The sequence below is a fragment of the Odontesthes bonariensis genome, chromosome 13, assembly GCF_027942865.1.
Source record: "Odontesthes bonariensis isolate fOdoBon6 chromosome 13, fOdoBon6.hap1, whole genome shotgun sequence".
Taxonomy (NCBI): Eukaryota; Metazoa; Chordata; class Actinopteri; order Atheriniformes; family Atherinopsidae; genus Odontesthes; species Odontesthes bonariensis.
The window spans coordinates 22,147,787-22,168,962 of record NC_134518.1 but is presented as its reverse complement, the minus strand read 5'-3'; the positions used below and the strand labels follow the sequence as shown (position 1 = coordinate 22,168,962).

Sequence of the window (21,176 nt, the reverse complement as noted above, 5' to 3'; positions counted from 1 at the left end):
GGTATTAAGTATTGCCATGTTTCATTGCCGCTGTCTTTTTTTTTTTTTGCATAACCTTTTCACTACACAAATGCCTGATTTTTAAATCTCATTTCTATCACATCATATGAGCTTGTTCATATATCATGAGATATGTCAACTGTCCCACTAAGCAAACCTCCATGATCTTAATATCTCTGCTAGCATTTTATATATCCTCCCACTCAATACCTCATCTATCAATCCATCCTTACCTCTATCTGTCTGCGAGCCTCCAACAGATTTTCTGCAGCTTTCTTTAGACGCAGCAGCTCAGCCTCCACAAGCACCAGCTTTTGTTCAGCCTCCCATGTTTTCCTGCTTTGCTCTCCCAGCTTTGACCGCAGATCCTGGGTCAGCTTCGCTTGTCGGTCGGCTTCCTCCTGAACATCATGGAGCTGGTTTGTGAGAAGCTCCACGTCTGGACCAGACAAGGAACACACGACCAGATGTGCAGCTGTGGTTTCTGTAATATCTTCTACGGGATGCGTTAAGATTTCTGAACAAGTGGTCTCTGCAGACTGTTCTTTCTTTGGTTCTCCTTCTTTCTCCTGTTTCTCCCTTTCTTTCTGTCCTCCTTCTGCCTCTCCCCTCCTTTTGGTCTGGATCTCCTCATCACATGGTTCGGCCTTTCCCTCATGAAGGTGGAGGCCCTCTTCACCCACACCTGCTTCCCGCTGTGTCCCAATGATTTCTCCTCTTTTCTCCCTCTGCTCCATTAGCCTCACCCTTCCTTCCCCTTCACCCCTACAGGATTCAGAGCCCTGGACTCCTCTCAACACCTTGTCCTCCTCCACCTCTCTGCCTGGCTTCTTAACATCTTCCTCTTTCCTCTTGTCTTCAAGGGGTTGAAGTTTACTCAGGAGCTCTTCCAGGCGCTGCTTCAGAGTGGTATTTTCATTCTTCAAGTTTTGAAACTGAAAAGTGCAAGAGGAGAGAAATTAAAAGCATCATATTTTGACTTTTTGTCCTCATTTGCTCTATCAGGTCTTTAAATGTACTGAAAAATGAATGATCATGAATATGTAGTTCCTAAAATGTGCTACGGTTCAATACAAACAAGCAGTGAAATAATTAGGGACAAATTTTGGTTGGTTTTGTTGAAACAGTAACATACATAAACCTACATACATAAAATATGAAGAGATCAGACTAAAAATATGTATGAAAAAACATTAAGTCAGAAACAACAATTCAGAGAAAAACTGGAACATAAACAAAGAAAAATACAGCGCAGATCGATTTGAACAGTTACACTATTCCTATAAGAGTCCCATTACACTTGATTATCTTTATAAATTAGTCCAGTATCAATGATCCAATACAGCTGATGTGACTGCTGTATAAAAAATGTAGTATAACGCAGAATTACACAGTTACATCTAATATATTCACTTCTTCTGGACATGGAAAGCACATATCAATTATTATTGATAACAGTAAACTCATCAGTACATGTGTTGTGTTTTTTATCATACTGTTTGGGATTTAAGGCCAGAATCAATGGTTATTTTGTATTTTGGACAGCGGCACAATATTCATTAAGTTCCCTCTGTGCTCGACCACAAAGGAACTAAAATGAAGCAATCAAGATGTGATTGAAGAGTAGACTTTCAGTTTTATATCAAAGGGTTTTTAAAAATACATCTATAGCTGCAATGCCAATTAGAAGTCAGATTTCCTTGTCAGGATATAAAACAGTTAACAAAGTACTGGTAGAACATTACTAGCTCATTTATTCCTTCACTTAAGTGAAATGTAAAGCTAGATATGAGAGTTGATGTTGAAAGCAAAAAGCAAGATCCAAGAAGTTTCAACTTTCCGCTTCTGAGGTTCAATAAATGCAGCCTAATCTGAGGATGATGCTCAGTGGAAATAAGGAGAAAAAAAGCTGAATAACTTAGTTTCCACTGCAAATCTGAGGGGCTCACTGAACGACACATTTTCAAATGTATGGGGCCAAAAAATGGCATGGTTGTGTTTTTGAGTTGGTAGTGACTGTACATACGGTACCTAAATATATGCCACCCAAAAAATTTGACACACTTATCTTTAACTTTGATATTGGTATACATTTTCTCTGGCATCATTTTAATGAACTAACACAGTGTTACAGCGTTTATTTCCACCAAGAGTTGCATTAATTTTTCACAAATATCTTGTATTTCTTATGGAAGAGAAAGATGAGAGTAGAGTCTTCTCTGGCAAATCTTAGAAGATTCTCAATGGGGTTAAGGACTGGACTCTGCGATGGCTGATCCATGTGTGGAAATAATATCTCATGCTCCCTGAACCATTCTTTTACAATTTGAGTCTAATGAATTCTCAAACTGTCATCTTGGATTATGAACGTGTCGTCAACAAAAAAAACTCTATTGATGGAAAAACCTGGTCATTCAGTATATTCAGGCAGGCACATAACATTACTGAACCTAGATCTGACCAACCCAGATCATTACACGGCCCACATAGACTCGTACAGTAGGTACGAGGCATGATGGGTGCAACACTTCATCCACCTCCTTTCTTATCATATGCCCATCGTTCTGGAACAAGGTAAATCTGGATTCATTAGACCACACAAACTTCTTTTATTGCCTCAGAGTCCAATCTTTATGCTCACTAGTAAATTGAAGCCTTTTTTTTTTTTTCATTAGTCTCACTGGTAAGTTGTTTTCTTAAGGCTACGCAAGTGCTTAGTTCAAATACCTTGAAATGTATCTGCAATGTGTGTGCGTGTGCGTGCATGTGTGTGTGTGTGTGTGTGTGTGTGTGTGTGTGTGTGTGTGTGTGTGTGCGTGTGTGCGTGTGCGTGTGCGTGTGTGTGTGTGTGTGTGTAAATGCTCTTACTTTCTCTGTGAGATCTATTGATTTTTTTTCTTTTTTTGATCAAACGTTTTCTTACACCTATATTTCTTCCTTGAAGATGATGGTTCATCTCTATCCACCCGGGTTTTAATGTGTCGGACAATTCTTAAAGCAACAATGTAGAAGTTGAACCTTAAAACGATGTGCTTCTGACTCATCTTAATGTACACTGATCTTTGATATGCACATTCCTGGGCCTGGGGGCTGAGATAGGTGCAGTTCACAACTTTTTTTGCTTTATAGTCACTTCATGACTCTGACTGCGGGCTTTAGATAGTGTCTTTGTGACCTCTTCGACAATGACAATAAATCCATGTGTGTGACTTATAGGGCTCACACAGAGATTTTTTTTTATGATGGTAATGTTAGATATCACAACTGTAGGGGGGGTAATGAGCAAAAAAACTGCCAGATTCTCTGGAGTTACTTAAACCCAATTTTGGTAGTTTCAGCATTGTTTTGTTTGCTTCATGCAGATCTATAATTTGGTCACTGCATCAGCTGGTGTTAAATACCTTGTTACTCGCTTAAACATATCAATCACTGCAGTAAATTTCTTTGCTTGGTTAAATCCTTCTGGTCACGTTTTGTTTTGTTTTTTATGTCAGACAGTATCATCACCTTATAAAGGTATAATGATTTCTTGCTATCTGGAAAAGCTACCCCATTTCTCCCTTTACCCTTCACAAAGTAATATAACACCTTCTGTTCGCTTTGGTGTGATCACACTGTCATTCTGTACTGTTGCAGTGACAAAAGCTGAATTCAGACACACAATGAACTGCTCACCTCCCTGAGTGTGTTCTGGTGCTCCATCTCTAAGCAGGCCAGCTCATCCTTTGCATCTGGAGCCTCAGTCTGCAGTGAGAGAAGTCGGATGGTTAGCACCTCCATTTGTTGAGGCCTGTTTTTTCTGTTTCATGCGTTCTACAAATGCTTGCGATTCACTGTGTAGTATCTTAAATACCAGATTTTATCATCCATTTCAAGCTTCAAGTTTGAATAAGAAGCGATTAACTATTACAGATTATTTCTAAAAGCTGAAATCTCTGAAATCAACCCGTGAAACCTGACCTCCTGCTGGGCCTGCAGCTCCTCCAGTCGTCTCCTAAGCTCAGCGTTCTCCTGCTCCGCTCCCAGCAGCCTCAGCGTTGAAGCCTCGCCTACTTCCACGCTCAGCGGCTTCTGATCTGAGACGTAAGGAAGGAAATGCAAAGATTGAGGCAAGACAAATGATAAAAGAAGGGGGCATACCGACAAAGAAAATGAATTAAGAAAGAGAGAAATTAATATTTGAAGTTTCACATATCCATTTCTCTTTAAGAATAACTAAGACCCCATGGGATATATTTATGTCAGAATCTTTTTTTTTTCTTATCTTTGAATTAAAATGTCTCAAATGACAGAGCAGAAAGCAGGCGCTCTGACCAGTGATTTCACTCGGCTCCTCGTCCGATTCCAACTCTGATTGGAGGAAATGTTGGTGAATTGCGACAGCCGAAGCAGGAAAACTTCTCCTGCTGGTGCAGATGTGCCTCAGGTCCGCCTCGAGGCTCATATTCATCTCCAGAAGCTCATCTACCCGCTGCCTCTCAGTGTCTCGCTCCTACACTCAAAAACACATTATACCATTAATCTAATACAAGAAATATAAACTTCCTCCTCAAACATCTTTCATCAAATGATGTTCTTATGACAGGGAGATTATAATTTATTCATATTGAAATACCTGTCATTTAATGTGTATGTGTGTGACTGATATCACACATTTAAGACTTTGTGTGAAAGTCCCACCCACCGTTTCAACGTCCATGATTCTCTGACGCAGCAGAAGATTGTCCCTCTCCAGTTCCCGTAGTGAGGAGCAGCGTGCCCGTGCGTCCACCAGCTGTTCCTCGAGAAGAGCTTTAGTCTCTTGCAGAGCTGCAACCTGCTGCTGCTGCTCCTGCAGGAGGCATCAAACATTGGAAACATGAAGTTATACAACGCTCAGTTGTCATTAAATCAAACTGAATTTGTATAAAAACCGAACACGTTCAAAGGGAATACCATTATTTGTGTGTCTTTTGTTCTGTAGACACGCCTATCATACCTTTTGGTCATTACGGACATTTCTCAGAATGTGATTTAATGAGCCCCAATAAATTTGCCAACAAAAAAAACAGTTGTTGCAGGTACGCTCCACTGTCTTATCCCACCCGAGTACCTCAGATGAGTAGGGACTTTGCTGGAGCTGCACCTGCAGTAGATGGTATGTGTTCATGCAGACTCACCATTCTGTCCAGCTCGTCAGGTGATTTAGATCAGCCTGCTGCTCCCCCATGAACTTTCCAAATGTCATAAAAATTTGACCTGAACAAGTCTGTTTTTTACCTGACAAATGGTGCTTACTGTAGCAATCTTGAACAATGCTCTTTTCAAGAGTTAAGTGTGCCATGTGGTGAATTGTAAAGTGCCATCTAGTTTGTATGGTTTGCTTGCAGTGCTAAATAGAACCGCAAAGTAGAGCCACCTTTGTTAAGTTAGAGTTTAGAGTTGCTGTGTGTTACATAGACAGTCTGTCCCAGGAAGGCATCAGTGTCAGCTGTATGGCTCTCATCCAGCTGTTCATGGATGACAAGCAAATGTAGTGCCAGCAAGACCTCATGTGATATGGTCAACGTTTAGTATTGCTAAATAAAGTTCAAGAGTGCAACATCCTGCACCTCTGAGCCAATTTATTTAATTAGCTGTTTCATTAATTGAAATCTGTGTAAACGTAAGGTCCAGAGTGAAGAACTTACTGGTACCTAGTGGCGAAGCTGCAGACTGCAATCATCAGAACCAACCATCCTCACTCAAGAGAGTACGAGAAATGATGGTTGCTGCTAAAAGCATGAAATTTCCCCAATACACCTCGGCTGAGCTACTGTAGAAACATGGCATTGCAACTTGGTGGACCAACCAGAGGTTGATTAACACTGTCTGTAAAAGTAAATCGATATCTATAAACGTCTATGGTAAATTTGAAAACAGAACAATCTTCTTTATATTTTACATCAATGAAAACATAATAGATCCTAAAAAAAAGAAAAACAGCTTCAAACAAACATTGATTAAAAAGATGATAATAAAAAAGGGCTTATAGTGTGTTCCTCAAAACAAGATCATTAAAAAGTCACATTTGTCAATAAGGTTTTAGTCCTGATTGTGATTTTGTTTGTGTTTGTTTGCTCTCTTCTTCTGAGGTAATTAAGAGGAATTACTAGCAAAACATGACAGCTGTCTATATAACCCAAGTCTTATTTTCATAGTTTTGATCATAAAGTTTATGATATATTACTAAACAGGCTGTTGCTGAGATGCTGAGATCTAAAAATTAAGACAGGGTAACAACCAGATCAGAGAGGCTGTAAAGAAGCAAAGACAGTTTCCAGACTCCAACCGTGAGTTCTTCTGTCTCTGGTTGTCTGTCTGATTGTGTTTTGGCTCCCTGCGTCTTATATGAAGTGATATCTCCACTTCACAAATAACTTGGCAAGTACAATTTAGTCATTTGTGAGAGAAAGAGAAAAAAACACTCGGGATGTAATCTTACAAAGTGTTTTTGGGATGATCCTTACATGTGAACATTCAACTATGAGTCCTGTGGTTTGAGAAAAATGAATCCTGCCACCTACTTTGAGCTGTCACAGGGATGTAGCGTAAAGGATGAATGAATAAAATAAGTCTGCGAAGGTGACTGTGAGGTGTTTTACAAGGATGTGAGCACATTTTCTGCCTCTGAACACTTGTACTACTTCAGAATAAATCTCATTTGGGTGTTAAAGTTCCAATAACCAAAGCTGCTCCTTGTCATCAAAACTGCTCTGAGCTGTAAATTCAGATGACATCACACAATATAGCATCGTTCTCTGACTTTGAACTTCACTTTTGCTTGAAAAGCTCAGGGGCATGAGAGGGAGTAATATAGCTTTTCAGATTAAGTAGTGCTTCTTTTTGAAAAATAACAGGTTAAGAGATTCAGGTGCCATTTATACTAATCTGTTTCTATATCGTTTCTATCGCGGATGCACTGTCCATTTACATTAAAATACTGGAATACGACTTAATAGGTGGAAGGATTCAAAGACGCCGGAGCCCACGTAAGCATTCGCATATGATGCTGATTTTAGCAGTTGTAAACGGGGAGAAACGAGGATCCGCAGTGCTGAGCTCTAGCTACTGCGGATGTACTCCTCCCTGAGTCGCTAGGCTGGTATCGTTGGTCATGTGACTTGAGTGCTGGGAAACTAAAAACAAACAGGCGTGCATCACTTCAGTTACACACTTCCTTTCTATTCGTGTCATCGAGAAGAATATGGAAATCATGGACAACCACGATCAGCATGGGAGCCTGCTCCATGTCCTACTGCTGGTAGTACGCTGTGCACAACAATACGTGGCAAGGAGGCGCCAGATTCAACAAGCTTTTATGATGAGAACCCAGCCACTGCAGCAACGCAAGCCGTACATGGAGCGCCGCTTTTGGGTTAGGCCGGGAAGAAGCAGCGCATGGTGGGACAATTTCGTGGACCAAGTTGTTGTCGCCGAAGAATAAATAATAAAGAATAAATAATAAAGCATAATAAATAATAAAGCAAGGGCGATCATGTGATGTGATGGCTGATTAGTCATGTGACTAGCGAATCAGCCGATCCCCGTTTGTGTGTAAATGTAAATAGTTTGCAAGACACTGACACAAAGAAATGGTGAAATGAATTAATGTAAACAGAGCCTAAGAGATAGGTTTTAAAAGGGATTTTCTTGATATGACCGTCTCTGATAAAAATGTTTTAAGGCTTTTACGTTGTAAAGTTTCTTGTGTGTATATATGATTAAAAAGCTGTGTTGGGATTGGTGGGGAAATGTTGATGAATGATGAATCTTTATGTGGATAGCGAGATGTGTCCTAACTGTGACAAAAGTCTAATTAGTTGTTGGACGTGAATTAGGGAGCCAGGTGAGATGCTGGAGATGTTAACCCTGTGTATGTAGATGTATGTAATTATTTTTATGTTTGGATTAGTTTAGTTTATGTAAGCATTTTTTAGCAAGTAATGTTTTGTGTGTGGGGTTTTTTTTCTGTTTTTTTTTTGTTTGTTTGTTTTTTTCTCATGTTATGTTGTTTTATTCTCGTCATTGTTCATATATGTTGTTCCTTTTGTTGTACTGTTGAAAAGCAATAAAAAAGTGAATTACAAAAAAAAGCTGTGTTGGATACATAAACAATCTGTGTGAACTTTCTGTGTGGGCTTGCTGCTTGATTTTGTGAATACATATTCATTTGTATGAGTTGTGTGTTTTAATGTGTATGCGCACCTTCAGGTGAGTGCGCGTGAGTTCCAGGCTGCGCAATCTGTGTTTACAGCTCTGAAGCTCGGTCTGGAGCTGCTCGGTCCGTGCAGCGCGCTCTCGAGCACAGTCCAGCTCATCCCGCAATGCACGCATGCCCCTCACCTCCCCCTGCAGGCAACGGTTCTGCAGGCACGCCAACACAATCACACACATTCATACACCGGAGGGGATGAGTTAGATGAGAATTGTGAACCGATCTGGGATGTGCAGTAGAGCAAATGTTGACAAAGTGTGACACAAGAAGAAGGAAATGTGTACAGTAACTAAATGTATTCAGAAGCTTAGAAAGAAAAGGACAACATCTTGTGGGCTTCTTTTGAAAAGGATTTTTTACAACGTTTGGATTATCAAATTAGTGAAAAAATATATTCAAATGATCTAAAGTAAGAAATCCTTACATCAACCAGATACTGTTGCCAAATCTCCATTGAATGTTTATGTTTTTTAGAATTAGAAATGCTACAATGAAGAATACGATTCTTCGGTGTGGGAGCATTATGACCTTTTACTGATCAGCCACAGCATTAAAACCACTGACAGGTGAGATGAATAACAATTACCAACTTCTTAAAATGTAGATATTAATGGCCTTCTACACCTAGCCACTAAGGAGCTGTCCTGCACATCTTGAGAGTCGATAAACATCTGTCTCTCTTGCATTTTTGGTGTGTGAACCTCACCGCAACGTCTTTTTTTAGTCGATTCAACTTGTAGGAAGGGTGGTGGTGGCGCTCAGTGAGACACTTTACTCTGATTGGCTGTTTAGCACAGCAAATGATTCCAAAAGAGGGAAGGCAGCAGAGACAACCCAAAGTAAATGGCCAATATGTCAAACACAGTCTCTTATTATTTGTCATCATTAGATCTTCAAAACAACGAACTCTTTCACAATGTGGCCATGTGGAGGGAAGAAACTAAACCCCAAATCATAGCACCATCTCCTCAACAGAAACCAACTGTATGACAACACCAAAAACACAAAGCACATGTAGCTATTTTTACGCTTTTTTTTTTATCCTTGTTGTATGTATGTAGGCTACTACCCTCCTTCTGTGATGGCAAGTTGTGCCTTCTTGCACAGGTGCAGACTGTACATCATGGCCGGTAGTCGGAAGTATTCTTTGTGGTGTGTTCATGTGCTATTTCATTTGTTCAGACAGTGGCAACGTCAGGAGACCCAGGAGGGGACCTCTGCTTCTTCATGTCAATTTGGTGTTTCGAAGCCCTTACTCTGATAAGAAGGGCCCACGCAATTATTTCTGAAGGCTAAGACCCTCCTTTCCTGGGTGGCAACAGCTTGCCTTGACGACAGCAGCCTCCTTCAGCACGACAACTCAAAAACTGCTCAGCAACAACTTGAGCAACACAGCATCCAAACTCAACAGGACACATGCAAAAAAAAAGTCCACTTCTAAAGTCCTGGTGCCAGAAACCAAAGGACACCCACCGAGGTCGCTAGGTTGTCTGTGATCATGCCTGTGGTGTTTTTGAGCATTATGAGTCTAAATCATCAACTGTAATTGTCATCTGAAGTGTATGTACCTCTTTTTGAAGCTTCTTGAATTGGTCCTCCATTGTTTGAATCTCCTGTTTGTAATCCAATATCTGATCACCTTTATCTTCCCTAACAAAACAAAAATAAAAGCATACAACCATCAGTTCAATGCATAACACATTTTCCTAAACTTTTTTTAGATTTAACTTGTCTATGTTTATTATAATGTGATAATAAATTAGATTATGTTTGACAGAAATAGACATAAAATCTTAAAACATAGCAAGTCATATTCCAACTTTGACCTTTATGATTCATTTAATACATTGTGTGAACTGGATTGTAGATGTGAGCGCCTGATTTGTTCCTAATTTCGTTGCCAAGTAACAACTCATTTTTGTGGATTATGAAGTGTAACTAAACTTTCACGTTGACCTTTATCGCAAATTTTCTAAAAGGTCCTCCAGCTTTTTTACATTGCACACTCCGACATGGACGCACACACTCACAGCTGTTGTTTGAGGCGGCGGAGCTTGGCTTTGCTGTCTGCCAGCTGGAGCGCCAGGCCTTGAGGCGGCTCGTCGCTGTAGCCAACCAGGGGCGCCGTTGTTGAATCAACCTGGGCTTCCCGCTCTCGACATAGCTCTGCTATCCTCTGGGAAGAAGGGAATCAGATGAATGTGAATGTGAAAGGAAGGCAAAGAGGAAGGCAGAAAAGAGAGATGAGGAGAAAGTGTGAACAACCTTTAAGTAGGAGAAATTGTCCACTTTTTACTTCTGTAATAATCACCCTTTCTACTAAAATGACCTTGAAAGTGTTTGGTTATTTGAATCAGTAAAAATAATATACCTCACAAAGTGATTTAACAAGTGCCCCAATAATCTTCAGAAAAGGAAAAGGTAGGCAATTACTGATGACTATTACTATTTTATCATAAAAGCTGCCACTTTGCTGTCGGCATCTTCAGGTTTCTACTTTTAAATGATGTCTTTGTGACTGCAGATGAAGAATAATTCATACAAAATGGTTTCTTGTCATTGAGAATACACTAGAAGTACTATTGTGTAAAGCAGAACAGACTGTCCAACGAAATAATAATAATTAAACTGAGTTTTCTTTGGAATTTCCCTGGAATTTCCCCTCTGGAATTTCACAATTCTATAGCAACAGAAAAGGTCTTTTATCTTTTCTGACAGGTTTAAATATCAGCTTCAAATAATGGAAGCCCATGTTTCATGAGGGATTATTTAAATTGAACTTTTTTATGAAAATGTAATCCTTTATCCTGCTCTGGTCTCACAATAAGGTTCTACTTGAAGTTTTAGAAGATTATTCCCTATTTCAAGGAGACAGTGTATTATTCTTCCAGTAACAGATTGTTATCCCATAGAAGCTGGGAACAGACCTTAGCATGATACGGGCAGGATGCAAAAGATGATCAATCAAAAAACAAGAACATGAAAGTTTTATGGCCTTGTCGGGGAAAAATTAGTTGGTATCAAAGCCTAAATGTTATAGATCTAAACCAGAAAGTTGTGTGTGCATGCATACCTCCAGGTGTGAGTCTCTCTGTGCCAGCAGGCTTTGGATTTGTTTGGCCATGGAGCTGAAGACCAGCTGTAAGTCTGCACCTTCAGCCTCCATCAGCTCTTCCCACTGAAGCGGCAGCACCATACGAGGATCCTGAGTCACCTGCAGCAAGGACAATTTTTAATGCATCTATGATAAGATGTAATGTAAATCTGACACAAATGGCAGACAAACAATCCAGGCAGTTTGAGTGCTGTATGAATACTAAGCATCTGTGTAGAGTGAAAAAAACATTCCCACATTTCTGTCTGGGGAATGTGCCCAAAAATGCCTGACTAATGCATGCAAAACTAATGATCATGTTGAAGGGTTTGAAATGTCCTCGGGTGGAAGCCATATGAGAAGAGGCAGGGGGGTGCATCCATCCACACAGGAAGAGCACCTCTCACCTCTATGATTTATTAGACTGAGACCGTTGGCTTAAAAAAAGGCTGGTGGGCAACATACTATTGCTGAAATTCAGCCCCGCTAGGATGCGACCTGCTGTTTTTGTAATGCTGGAACTTGTTCATGGGGGGTTTCTTCAAATGGGTGCAATTTGGCATTCATGCCTTATTGGAGAGGACGACAGAGAATAACAGAAGAGAGATGAAGGGAAGACGATGGTGTGACAGAGGTGGAGGTGGAGAGATGGACATGAGGGGCGGAAGATCCATCACCAGGGGGCACCCAGAGGTCCTGATGAAGAGGGCCTGCAGAATCTCAAGTAGCTCATATTCACACTTACTTGAAAAACCAGTAGAAGGAATAACACTACTCTCTCTGCCCACAGGCAGACACTGAGGAAATTCTTTGCTTAATCATATTTAGTAGCAAAAATGTTCTTAGAAATATCTCCACAGGACAAAATATATTCTCCAGTGAAAGTATTGCATATTTTTGGAAGAGGGAGGGCTCGATTTGATTAATTCTGCACGTACCTGCTGAATAGAGCTGGCTATGGCTGCCTGGGTCTCAATGTCCAGAGACTGGATCTGCTGAATGAAGGTTTCCTTCTTCTCACACTGCAGATGCAAGATGCAAAGGAGTTAAATGTGTGTGTGTGTGTTAGATCAAAACACATTGTTGCAATGCCATCTATCAGCTTTACAAGATAGGCTTCCGATTAATATATCGGTCAATTGTATATAAACAGAAATGGTTTTGAAAACTGATCTACATAACAAGTAATCGAACATGCAGACTTTTCTCAGAATATCTACTATGTTCATGCTATGCTATGTGTTAGAGAAGTGAAAACCGTCACACATCAGTGGGTTTAAATACTCACTCAGGGAATAAAAAGGTTTCTATGGATATTCTTCATGGAACTCCACAACAAACTGAAACATCCACCTTGTAATTATTTAACTCTGGGCCCTAAGAAGGACTAGAGGGCCCACACTTTTCCAATAGCTCAAACAGAAAATAGAGTGCAAACAGTCAAGAAGAATGTAAAAAACTTCCAAAGAAAAGTTGTGCCAAGCAGAACCAATCCAGAAAAAGCTAACACCTCTCAGGGGATGGAGTTGGCATTACACTGTATCCTGCTTACTGTGTTGAGCAAGTTTCAAATAAAAGCTGCTTTGTTAGAAAATTTGTTTACTATTTTTGTACAGGCCGCGAAAACCAACACTGCACAATCGGTTTTGCCTCTGTTTGTCAGCAAGTGCATGCTGTCAATGTCACAGCCTTCAGGTGGGATGTCACAGTCTGTAATCGTGTGTTTCTGTAAAGATAAAGTGAACTGTGCCCACTCTTATAAGGCGACTACAGAAACTTCTTTGAAAATCAGTATGGGTTAAGTTAATAAACGGGACCTAAAGCCAGATGTTAGCAGGTTTTTTTATATTTTTTGACCAGTGTAAAAAAGGCTTGAGTGAAGCATGTGCATAAATGTAAATTAACTAATAAAATAAATGAATAAAACATCCCTTTTTTTTTGCCTTGTCGTGGTGATAATGAAATTTAAATCCATGAGTCCTAAACACCACAATCTGTGGAAAAGGTTTGAAAAATTCCCAACGTCACGGTCTTTAAAAAAAGAAAGAAAAAACAAGATTTCCTGTGGTTTGCAGGTTAAGTAAAACCAGCTCAAGCCTAATGATCAACCTTTGTGTGTGTGTGTGTGTGTGTGTGTGTGTGTGTGTGTGTGTGTGTGTGTGTGTGTCTAATCACCTGCACTGCACATCCAAGTATGAGCAGCAGCAGTCGCCTGAGCTCTTCCACAGCTGCCTCTGAGGACACAGAAATAACTGTCATCATCATCATTATCATCATCATCTCCACCCTCCAACACCACCCTCCTTATCATTATCACCTTAATGTGCTTCACAGATAGCCGAGATATGGACCCGTGCATAAACTATAATGAGTTTCTCATGCTTAAGAGACATGGCACTGATAGGATCTTGTTATCTTGTACCTGTCAGGGGGTCCTGCCCCAAAATGGCAACATTTGGGAGAGGCATCAGTATCAGCTGCTGCAGGTCTTCCTGCAGAAAAAGTTGAATGTAAAGAGTTAAGCTCAAATATTTCTATATGCTGTTTGTCGTCTGCCCAGAGTGAGACCGGACAGACGACAACAGCAAAAACTTTCCACCAGCCTGCTGAAATTTATGGTGTAAACAAAGATTGAGATACCTGATAAGAGTACGTTTGTTTGTTCTTTCTGGTCAAGGAAGCTTTGTGCAAATTTAATTGAATATAGTTCATTGTATATAATTTCAGCATTCTCTAGATTTAATAGAGAGTGAAAAAACTAAATTACATGGATGACACCTGCAATAAAATCACTGAAGTGTTTCTGCTGTTCCCCCTGTGGCTAAACATGTGGGTAATGTGGGTAATGGGACAGTGATCCAGACACATTAACAGAGTCACAAAGATCACAATGGACGTCATACACAATCAGGACCCATTGCTGACAACAAACCAAGCATGACTACCATCAACACGTTGCACTTTAGAGCTTGGCCTGTACATTTAAACAGGGTGATGTTAGCTCTACACAGATGTATTTAGTATTTCTTTACTGACTTGTAAGTAATAAGACGTAATGAAATTAACTAAGAAGTCAGCGTCACCCGAAAGTTTACTTTTATTACAGAAAAGCGATTTTATGTTAATGAATTAAAAAGAAAGCTTAACCGAAAAAAAAGTCATTGCTGTTAAACATCTGCTCCATTATCCCTTTAGGCCAGGCAGAAAAAAACTGGATCGTGGATGTTTCTTGCGGGATTCTATTAAAAAAACTTTTTATAATGTGCTCCAGTGTAAATTAGGGGTTTCGGGACCAGCAGAGGGTCCAAAACACTGTGGTCGGCTTATTTGAGTGAGTTGTAATTTGTGCTTCGAGCTCTTGGCCAAATCTCCTGGCGCTCTCAAATCAAATCACTCTGAATCCAGCTGGAATGGAGACGTCTCAGACTTTCCCCCATCAGGAAACCTGGCTTCTCTGGCAATCAAAAAGTATTTGTAATGTGGATCTGCCATCTTCCTTTTACTTGCTTCATTTACTTGGTCTTAAACTCAGAAACGACCAGAACAGCATTCCTGACAGTTAGAAATATTTTTGTCAAAAAGCCACAAACTAATGTTGGCTAGCTCTTTTCCCAACTGCTCTGGAAGTCTGTTCACATCCTCCTGTGATCCATCAATGCAAAATCACCAGAGTCCAGAAGCGAGTCACAATTACAGCTCTGTTTCGGCTGCTTACTGTAATTTATAAACTGTACAGCAGGAAAGGCAGCGTACCAGGAGGCAGGGACTGTCTTCAGCAACTGGCATGTGCAGCCAACCTTACATTTCTGCTCTATCAGGGCACACAGGATAATAGCCTCTGCAGCTCTGACTTGGTCATCGAGCAGCTTATGGTTCTCGATGCCAAACAGACTTCTGCAGAAGATTACACAGACTGAAAATTATATAGCTTGTTGTTGTTGGCATGCTAATGGTGTTGCACGAACAACTCCCTGTCTGCGCGTAAAGCCAAGATACACATGCAGTACAGGGTTGTATTAGCTCAAATTTGCTCCTGCTCTATAATTTACACATCATCATTTGATACAGTAATAAACCCTGTCAGAATAAGTAAGAAAACAATATGAGTGATGCACATTGGAATTATCTACAATGTGCTGCGATCTCCAGGACAGTTAAATGTGAGGTTAATCGATGGTGGTACAGTAGTTAAGTGCATTTACTTCAGCACACGAGGCTTATTAAGTGCATTTTTTAAGTCCTTTTTTTGAATTTAGCATTTTATGATTACTTGTTCTTCCACTCCACTGAACTTTTAGAGGGAAACTGTGTTCTTTCTACTCCATTTCATTTGGCAGCCTTTGTTACTTTTAAGATGAAGATTGTCACCAACAGAAGCTGCAAACACATTTTTAAACACAGCACATCATTAAAGATTAAGCCAATGGTGTCCAATATTTTTAACTTCAAACATCTTACAGAAAGCAGTGTTTAATTGGGGCCACATTTCAGATGCCTATGACTTAAAGCCTAATATTAAAAACTGAAAACCGTCTTGTGTATCTTTGATCTTTCTCCTGCCATTAATCATCTAACAATATAAAACTGGAACTAGCTTCACCTATAGCAGCTTCCAGTAACATGCATTTAAAAATTGAATTATGTCATATGGAATAAATATACTCTTTACTTTAATATTTTAATACAGCAAGACATTTTATTCTGTACAATATTAGTAAATTTATTGAAGAATTTGAGGACTCCTCCATCAATGGATGTTATTTTACAGAAAAAATACACATTTTTCCAGTATCAACACTGTAAAAAGTGAGGAAATGTCCACATTTATCCCTTTTTGAATCTGAAAATAATCTATTGCTACATAGATTGGCCTTGAATTTCAAATGAATACATTAATCAGGATTCTGGCAGCAGTTGGGGACAGAATTAAAAGCCATCTGCAACAATATCTTCTCCAAAATCCATCTTTCTACATCATGTTGTGTGGATGGGTTTTCATTTCATCCAATTGCTTTTCTTTTCTTTTCTTTCTTTCTATTTTTTTCCTTCTAATGCGCTTAAGAGAAGCAGATTAATTGAAACCTAATTTATTGGACGTTCAGCCACCTTAAAATGTCATGGTTTACCAAGGACATAGTTCTTAAATTGTCAATAGATTAGTAGTCAGGTGAAATTAACATTTAAAATCCCATTAACTGAAGGTGGTGATGCAAGTTTGCCATTAAGTGGCATTAAAGACTTTTATATGGGGTACGAAATATAGAATGTAATTTAAAACATAAGAGAAGAGAAGAAAGGACAGAGTATTTAATCAAGATAAAATAGAACAGAACAAATCCAACAGCACAGAAATAACAAGTCAGAGTAAAACTGAACACAAAGCAATGCAATGAATGACAGCTGCTTCACAGTGATCTTAAAGAACACTTGTAGAGTAAAGATAAGGGCACCCTGTCTTCACACCTGATCATCTACAATTAGCTCAGCTGCTGTATTAGAGAAGCTGAGGTCACAGTAGAGAAAATGAAGCCTTCCTATGCTGCACGCTGTTTCTGTGACTTAAGCTCTCCACACTCTTGTTTTTGAGTCCCGCACACTTACATAAACACATACGCAGCAAAACAGCGTGAGTGAGAAGTAAAACTGTGACCTGTGTTGAACTGAATGTCCACAGCAACATTGGAGCCAATTCTGAGTGCACCTGGTGAAATTCTGTTACGACTGATATGAGCTTCCCACTTACAGTGTTGAAGTCTTGACTGAGCCTGCAAGCTTTAAAAGGACATTAGTGACTCACTGAAAATTAGGAAGTGAAACCTTGTAGGCTTGTGTTCTTATGTTATGTGACAAGTTAAGTGGTGCATGTTCAGTACACCTGACTTGTTTCTCGGGGATGCTCTCTGTGCTGAGAACAGAGGTTTTTGAATCCTCCTCCAGGGAGAGAATTATGCCATTTCCTCAAATGCCACAGGCACCGAACATGCACTTTGTGAAACGCATGTTACTAAAATCTATTTGAGACATTTATATTCTGTAGCCTCAAAAAAAAAACTCAGCTTGCAACTCCTCCACTTTTTTTCACCCTATTTTCCTAATAAAAAGCAGGGACACGTCTGTTGAGGATGGAAATTTTCAGTGATTCATCTTCGCTTTCGTGCAAATGCTAGACTTAAAATCTTATATAATATCCTCCGGCAAAATACTCGTGTGTTGCTGCAGTTGAGCATCATCTTATCCTTTGTTTCTACCACCTTAAAGTTAGGCAGCTGCTTTTCCATCGCTCCTCTGTCACCCCAACTCTGCAGTTATGTTTTAGAGGAATATTTCAGTGTTTTCACAAGACTTTTCTGCTTATAATGAGCTCTAAGCAATTTCAGTCTGTCCAAAAAAAAGTAATTACCCCAGTGTTTATGGAAATGTTCTTGCTAGGCATACATGAGAGGAGAAGCTGTCTTGAATACAGCTATTCAAGACAGCAGATGGAGCCCACATCTGAGTCACATTTCCAAATAAATTTGTTTCCTGTATCACTGAGTCACAAGTGTGCCACAGTATCTCCATGTAATATTTGCCCAAGACTTTCCATTTAAGGTTTGCTAAAGCTAGAGGAGAGATGGAAAAGTGGAAATCAAACTTCCATTTAAACAGCTCAAAAGAAAAAGTTAAACAATTTGTATATCAATCAATGTATATTGAAGTCTTTAATAATAAGCTGGCTAAAGCTTGCAGTTGTGTGGCTAGTATATGGAAAGAAAGTGAAATTGCTTGAGTCTGCTAATAAACTAACAGAACATAGTAAAATAAGAAACAATCTATCTCTCAGCACATTAAAAGCTCACAAATTAGCTAATTAAATCAAAATTTCCTCCAAAAACTGAAATCAAGACTTTACAGAGCTATTGCAGAGGTGTACTGTGGCCTTGATGTAATAGCTTTCACACTCTAGTTTTAGCAAAAATAATGATGCATAATAATGTGTTAATTAGTAACTTTAGATGTGCTTGCAGTCATTTAAACAAAAGTAAAGTTTGTAGTTTGGACAGGTGCTTTTTCTGTTTTCAGTTTTAGTGCTTTGCTAACTGAAGCGTCTAATGAATGTACAAACAAATAAATTTCAGCAAAAAGCAAATACACTATATCTTTTGCACCTACTTTGTATGTTATCAGCTCCATAAGGAGTTGTTATCAGCTGAAATCATCATTATGTGTCAAACTCTACCCTCTCCACTTGCCTCTTGGCAAGGACATGCATCATCTTGTCTGATCACTTGAAAACAAAATTCAGCTCATACTATATTTGACACCACCTGAGGTCGAATCTACCTCCAGCCCACTTTGTTCTGCTCTGGGGTCCTCCTCTGACCACACATTATGACACTTCAACAATGTCTCTACATCTATAGCATAAGGAGTAAACATTCTACTTAACAAAGTACATTGCCTAAACCTAACCTTTGAGCGACTAAAATTGAACTGTCTTGGAAAGGAAAACAACAGCACCTAATGGGACTCAGGCCCTAGTCTGCTGAGTGGAAGTCCAGAAGTTGACTTTGACACTCCTCCATGTAAATGTGAGAGAAGCAGACTTCTTCTATGGGCAGTAGATGTTCTTTGCAGGTCTAACAATTCAGAATGAAAATAATTCCTAAAACAGATTCCTAACTTTAAACTGCGTCTTTGATGAAGATATTTTCATACTAATTCATGAGGTCTGACAGAAGCTAAAGCCATGAAAGCAAAAATTAACAGCTTAAAACTTTAAAGTTGCAACTTCACAGCACACTGACATTAACCTTTGTATACGTGCTATATTAAGAAAGTGTAACACCCAGCAGATCTGAAGCAACATCAGCTCTAGAGTCCTGATGGTTATAAATTAAAAATGATCTTACGTGTGTTTGGGTGACTGCTAACTTCTTTCCAGTAATTGGGATGCTGAATGTTCCACTATATTCACCACCTAGTCTAACTTTGTCTGCCTGTCGTTTGATGCTGGGTAAGTACTATAGTGAACATACATTTTATCAGAGGCTTTTCAGCTGCCGGCTGCAGCTGGAAACGGGATGATGAGAGCACCGAGAGTGAAGCAAAACAGTGGAGCCGCGGGCTATAAAACCAAACGATGAGCCGTAAGACACAAAGCTCTGTAGGACTGAACGGGAACAAAGCTGAATGACAATTCTCTAGGGGTTTAACACTTAAGACATTTTTTTTTTTTAACATTACATGTTGACACTGACAGTCACAGCAGAGTTGTCATTTAACTGTATTTGTGAAAGAACATTTTTTGACAGGTGTGAAAAAGAAATAAAAGCTTAGGCATTCAACCAAAGAAAAAAACTGCTATTCTTGAACAGACTGGAAGGTCATTATACATTCACTGGTTTTCATTCATTAGAGAGTGGAAACTCATGTGAAGACCCCTTGAGCCCTGTTGACTCACAGCAAATCAGCTGATTTCCTTTTTAATGATTCAGTCTAACAATTTACTCTCCCCCTCCTGCCTCCCCCCCTGGGATCTTCTCCTACCTGGTAGAACGCTCTGAGGTGTCGATTTAAAATAGAGAAGTTCTGGACTCTCAGCATGTGGTCATCGCTCTCGCTGTTGTACAGCCGCTCCACCTTGGGATTTGGATCTCTGGGCAAACACAGAAAAAAACATTCGGGTGTGTCGACTGCAGCTTGATCAAACAGCCCAGCCCCGTGTCTCTCCAGTTGAGACATTCTTATGCAACAGTTCACTTAAGCAGAGAGTGAATGAAATCTTAATGAGCCCAAGAAGCAGGCAGTGAGAATCCACATGCATGCAATTATTTGCTGAAATAACGTAGCTTAGGTCAGACTAAATTAATCTGCTGTTCGACGAATGCTAAGATCTTGTTTTGCCTGACAGCAGACGAAAGGATTTCTCCAGCTAAAATTTGAAAATGATGATAAGAAATCCTCCGGAGATGCCTATGCTACTTCTTGATTCACTAGAAATTTGTGGGTAGTACACTCGAGCCATTCTTTCACACAAAATGCAGACAATGTAAGGTTATGAAAAGGAGAGTGATGAATGTTACATCACATTTTATGTGAGGAAAGAACATTAAGATTCTGTTGCCATGCTCGCAACTCTCTGAGGCTGTGCAGTGGCACGGAGAAAAGGAGGGTACGACGTTTATTCTGTTCACCATCTTGGTGTAGAATTTTAACACGTAAACATTAATCAATCACTTATACATACATGGGAAATATCTTCTTTTTTTTTTAGGAGGCATTGATGTTTTAGACACAAACTGCTCAGTTTGACCCAAAAATTTAAACAAGTAACACATGTGATCCAAGGCATTGTTTACCTTTATTTGTCAGATGCATGTGTGGGTCATGGACATATTCAGGGGACTGGACACAGAAGTGCCTTACAGCCAGTTTACACAGTGATTGGTCACACTATCATAGTCATACTTAATGCATCCGTCTCTGGTGCATTTGGTAGAGCAAGCCAGGTAACCATAAAACCAGGAAACTAATCTACATTTTATGTTTGCTTGCTTGTTTCCAAGATAAAGTTTCGTGGACCTGCTGTGGTGCTGCTGCAATTTGAAGGCTCCAATATTCAACCCTGGAAAACCACTGGGTATAGCACAGAACAGCAGAATTTCAGATCAAAAATAAACGGAGAGTCAAACCTAATTTGGAGTCTTTCAAGCAAGTAGTTGACCGCTCTATTTCAAGGAAACCAGAGCATCCCTGACCCCATTATTATCCCTCTCTTATGGCAGGCACTTTAGTTGATCACTGTTTATTCAGTGGAGGAAAATTTCTAAGTTCACACACTCCAGACTACATGATAGGGATCAC

General features: G+C 39.7%; 1 protein-coding gene across 1 annotated transcript in view; it reads right to left on the bottom strand.

The window, feature by feature from the left end:
* Positions 1-21,176, bottom strand: part of ccdc88b (coiled-coil domain containing 88B) — a 49,545-nt gene that overhangs the window by 25,543 nt on the left and 2,826 nt on the right. The window contains exons 3-15 of the mRNA XM_075481568.1: positions 19,860-19,968; positions 13,753-13,822; positions 13,506-13,564; positions 12,269-12,352; positions 11,310-11,450; positions 10,267-10,412; positions 9,805-9,886; positions 8,227-8,385; positions 4,685-4,831; positions 4,315-4,492; positions 3,961-4,076; positions 3,676-3,744; positions 234-935 (exon numbers count right to left, since the gene is read on the bottom strand). Of these exons, the coding sequence (XP_075337683.1) occupies positions 234-935; positions 3,676-3,744; positions 3,961-4,076; positions 4,315-4,492; positions 4,685-4,831; positions 8,227-8,385; positions 9,805-9,886; positions 10,267-10,412; positions 11,310-11,450; positions 12,269-12,352; positions 13,506-13,564; positions 13,753-13,822; positions 19,860-19,968 (2,062 nt within the window). The remainder of the gene's footprint in view (positions 1-233; positions 936-3,675; positions 3,745-3,960; positions 4,077-4,314; positions 4,493-4,684; positions 4,832-8,226; positions 8,386-9,804; positions 9,887-10,266; positions 10,413-11,309; positions 11,451-12,268; positions 12,353-13,505; positions 13,565-13,752; positions 13,823-19,859; positions 19,969-21,176) is intronic.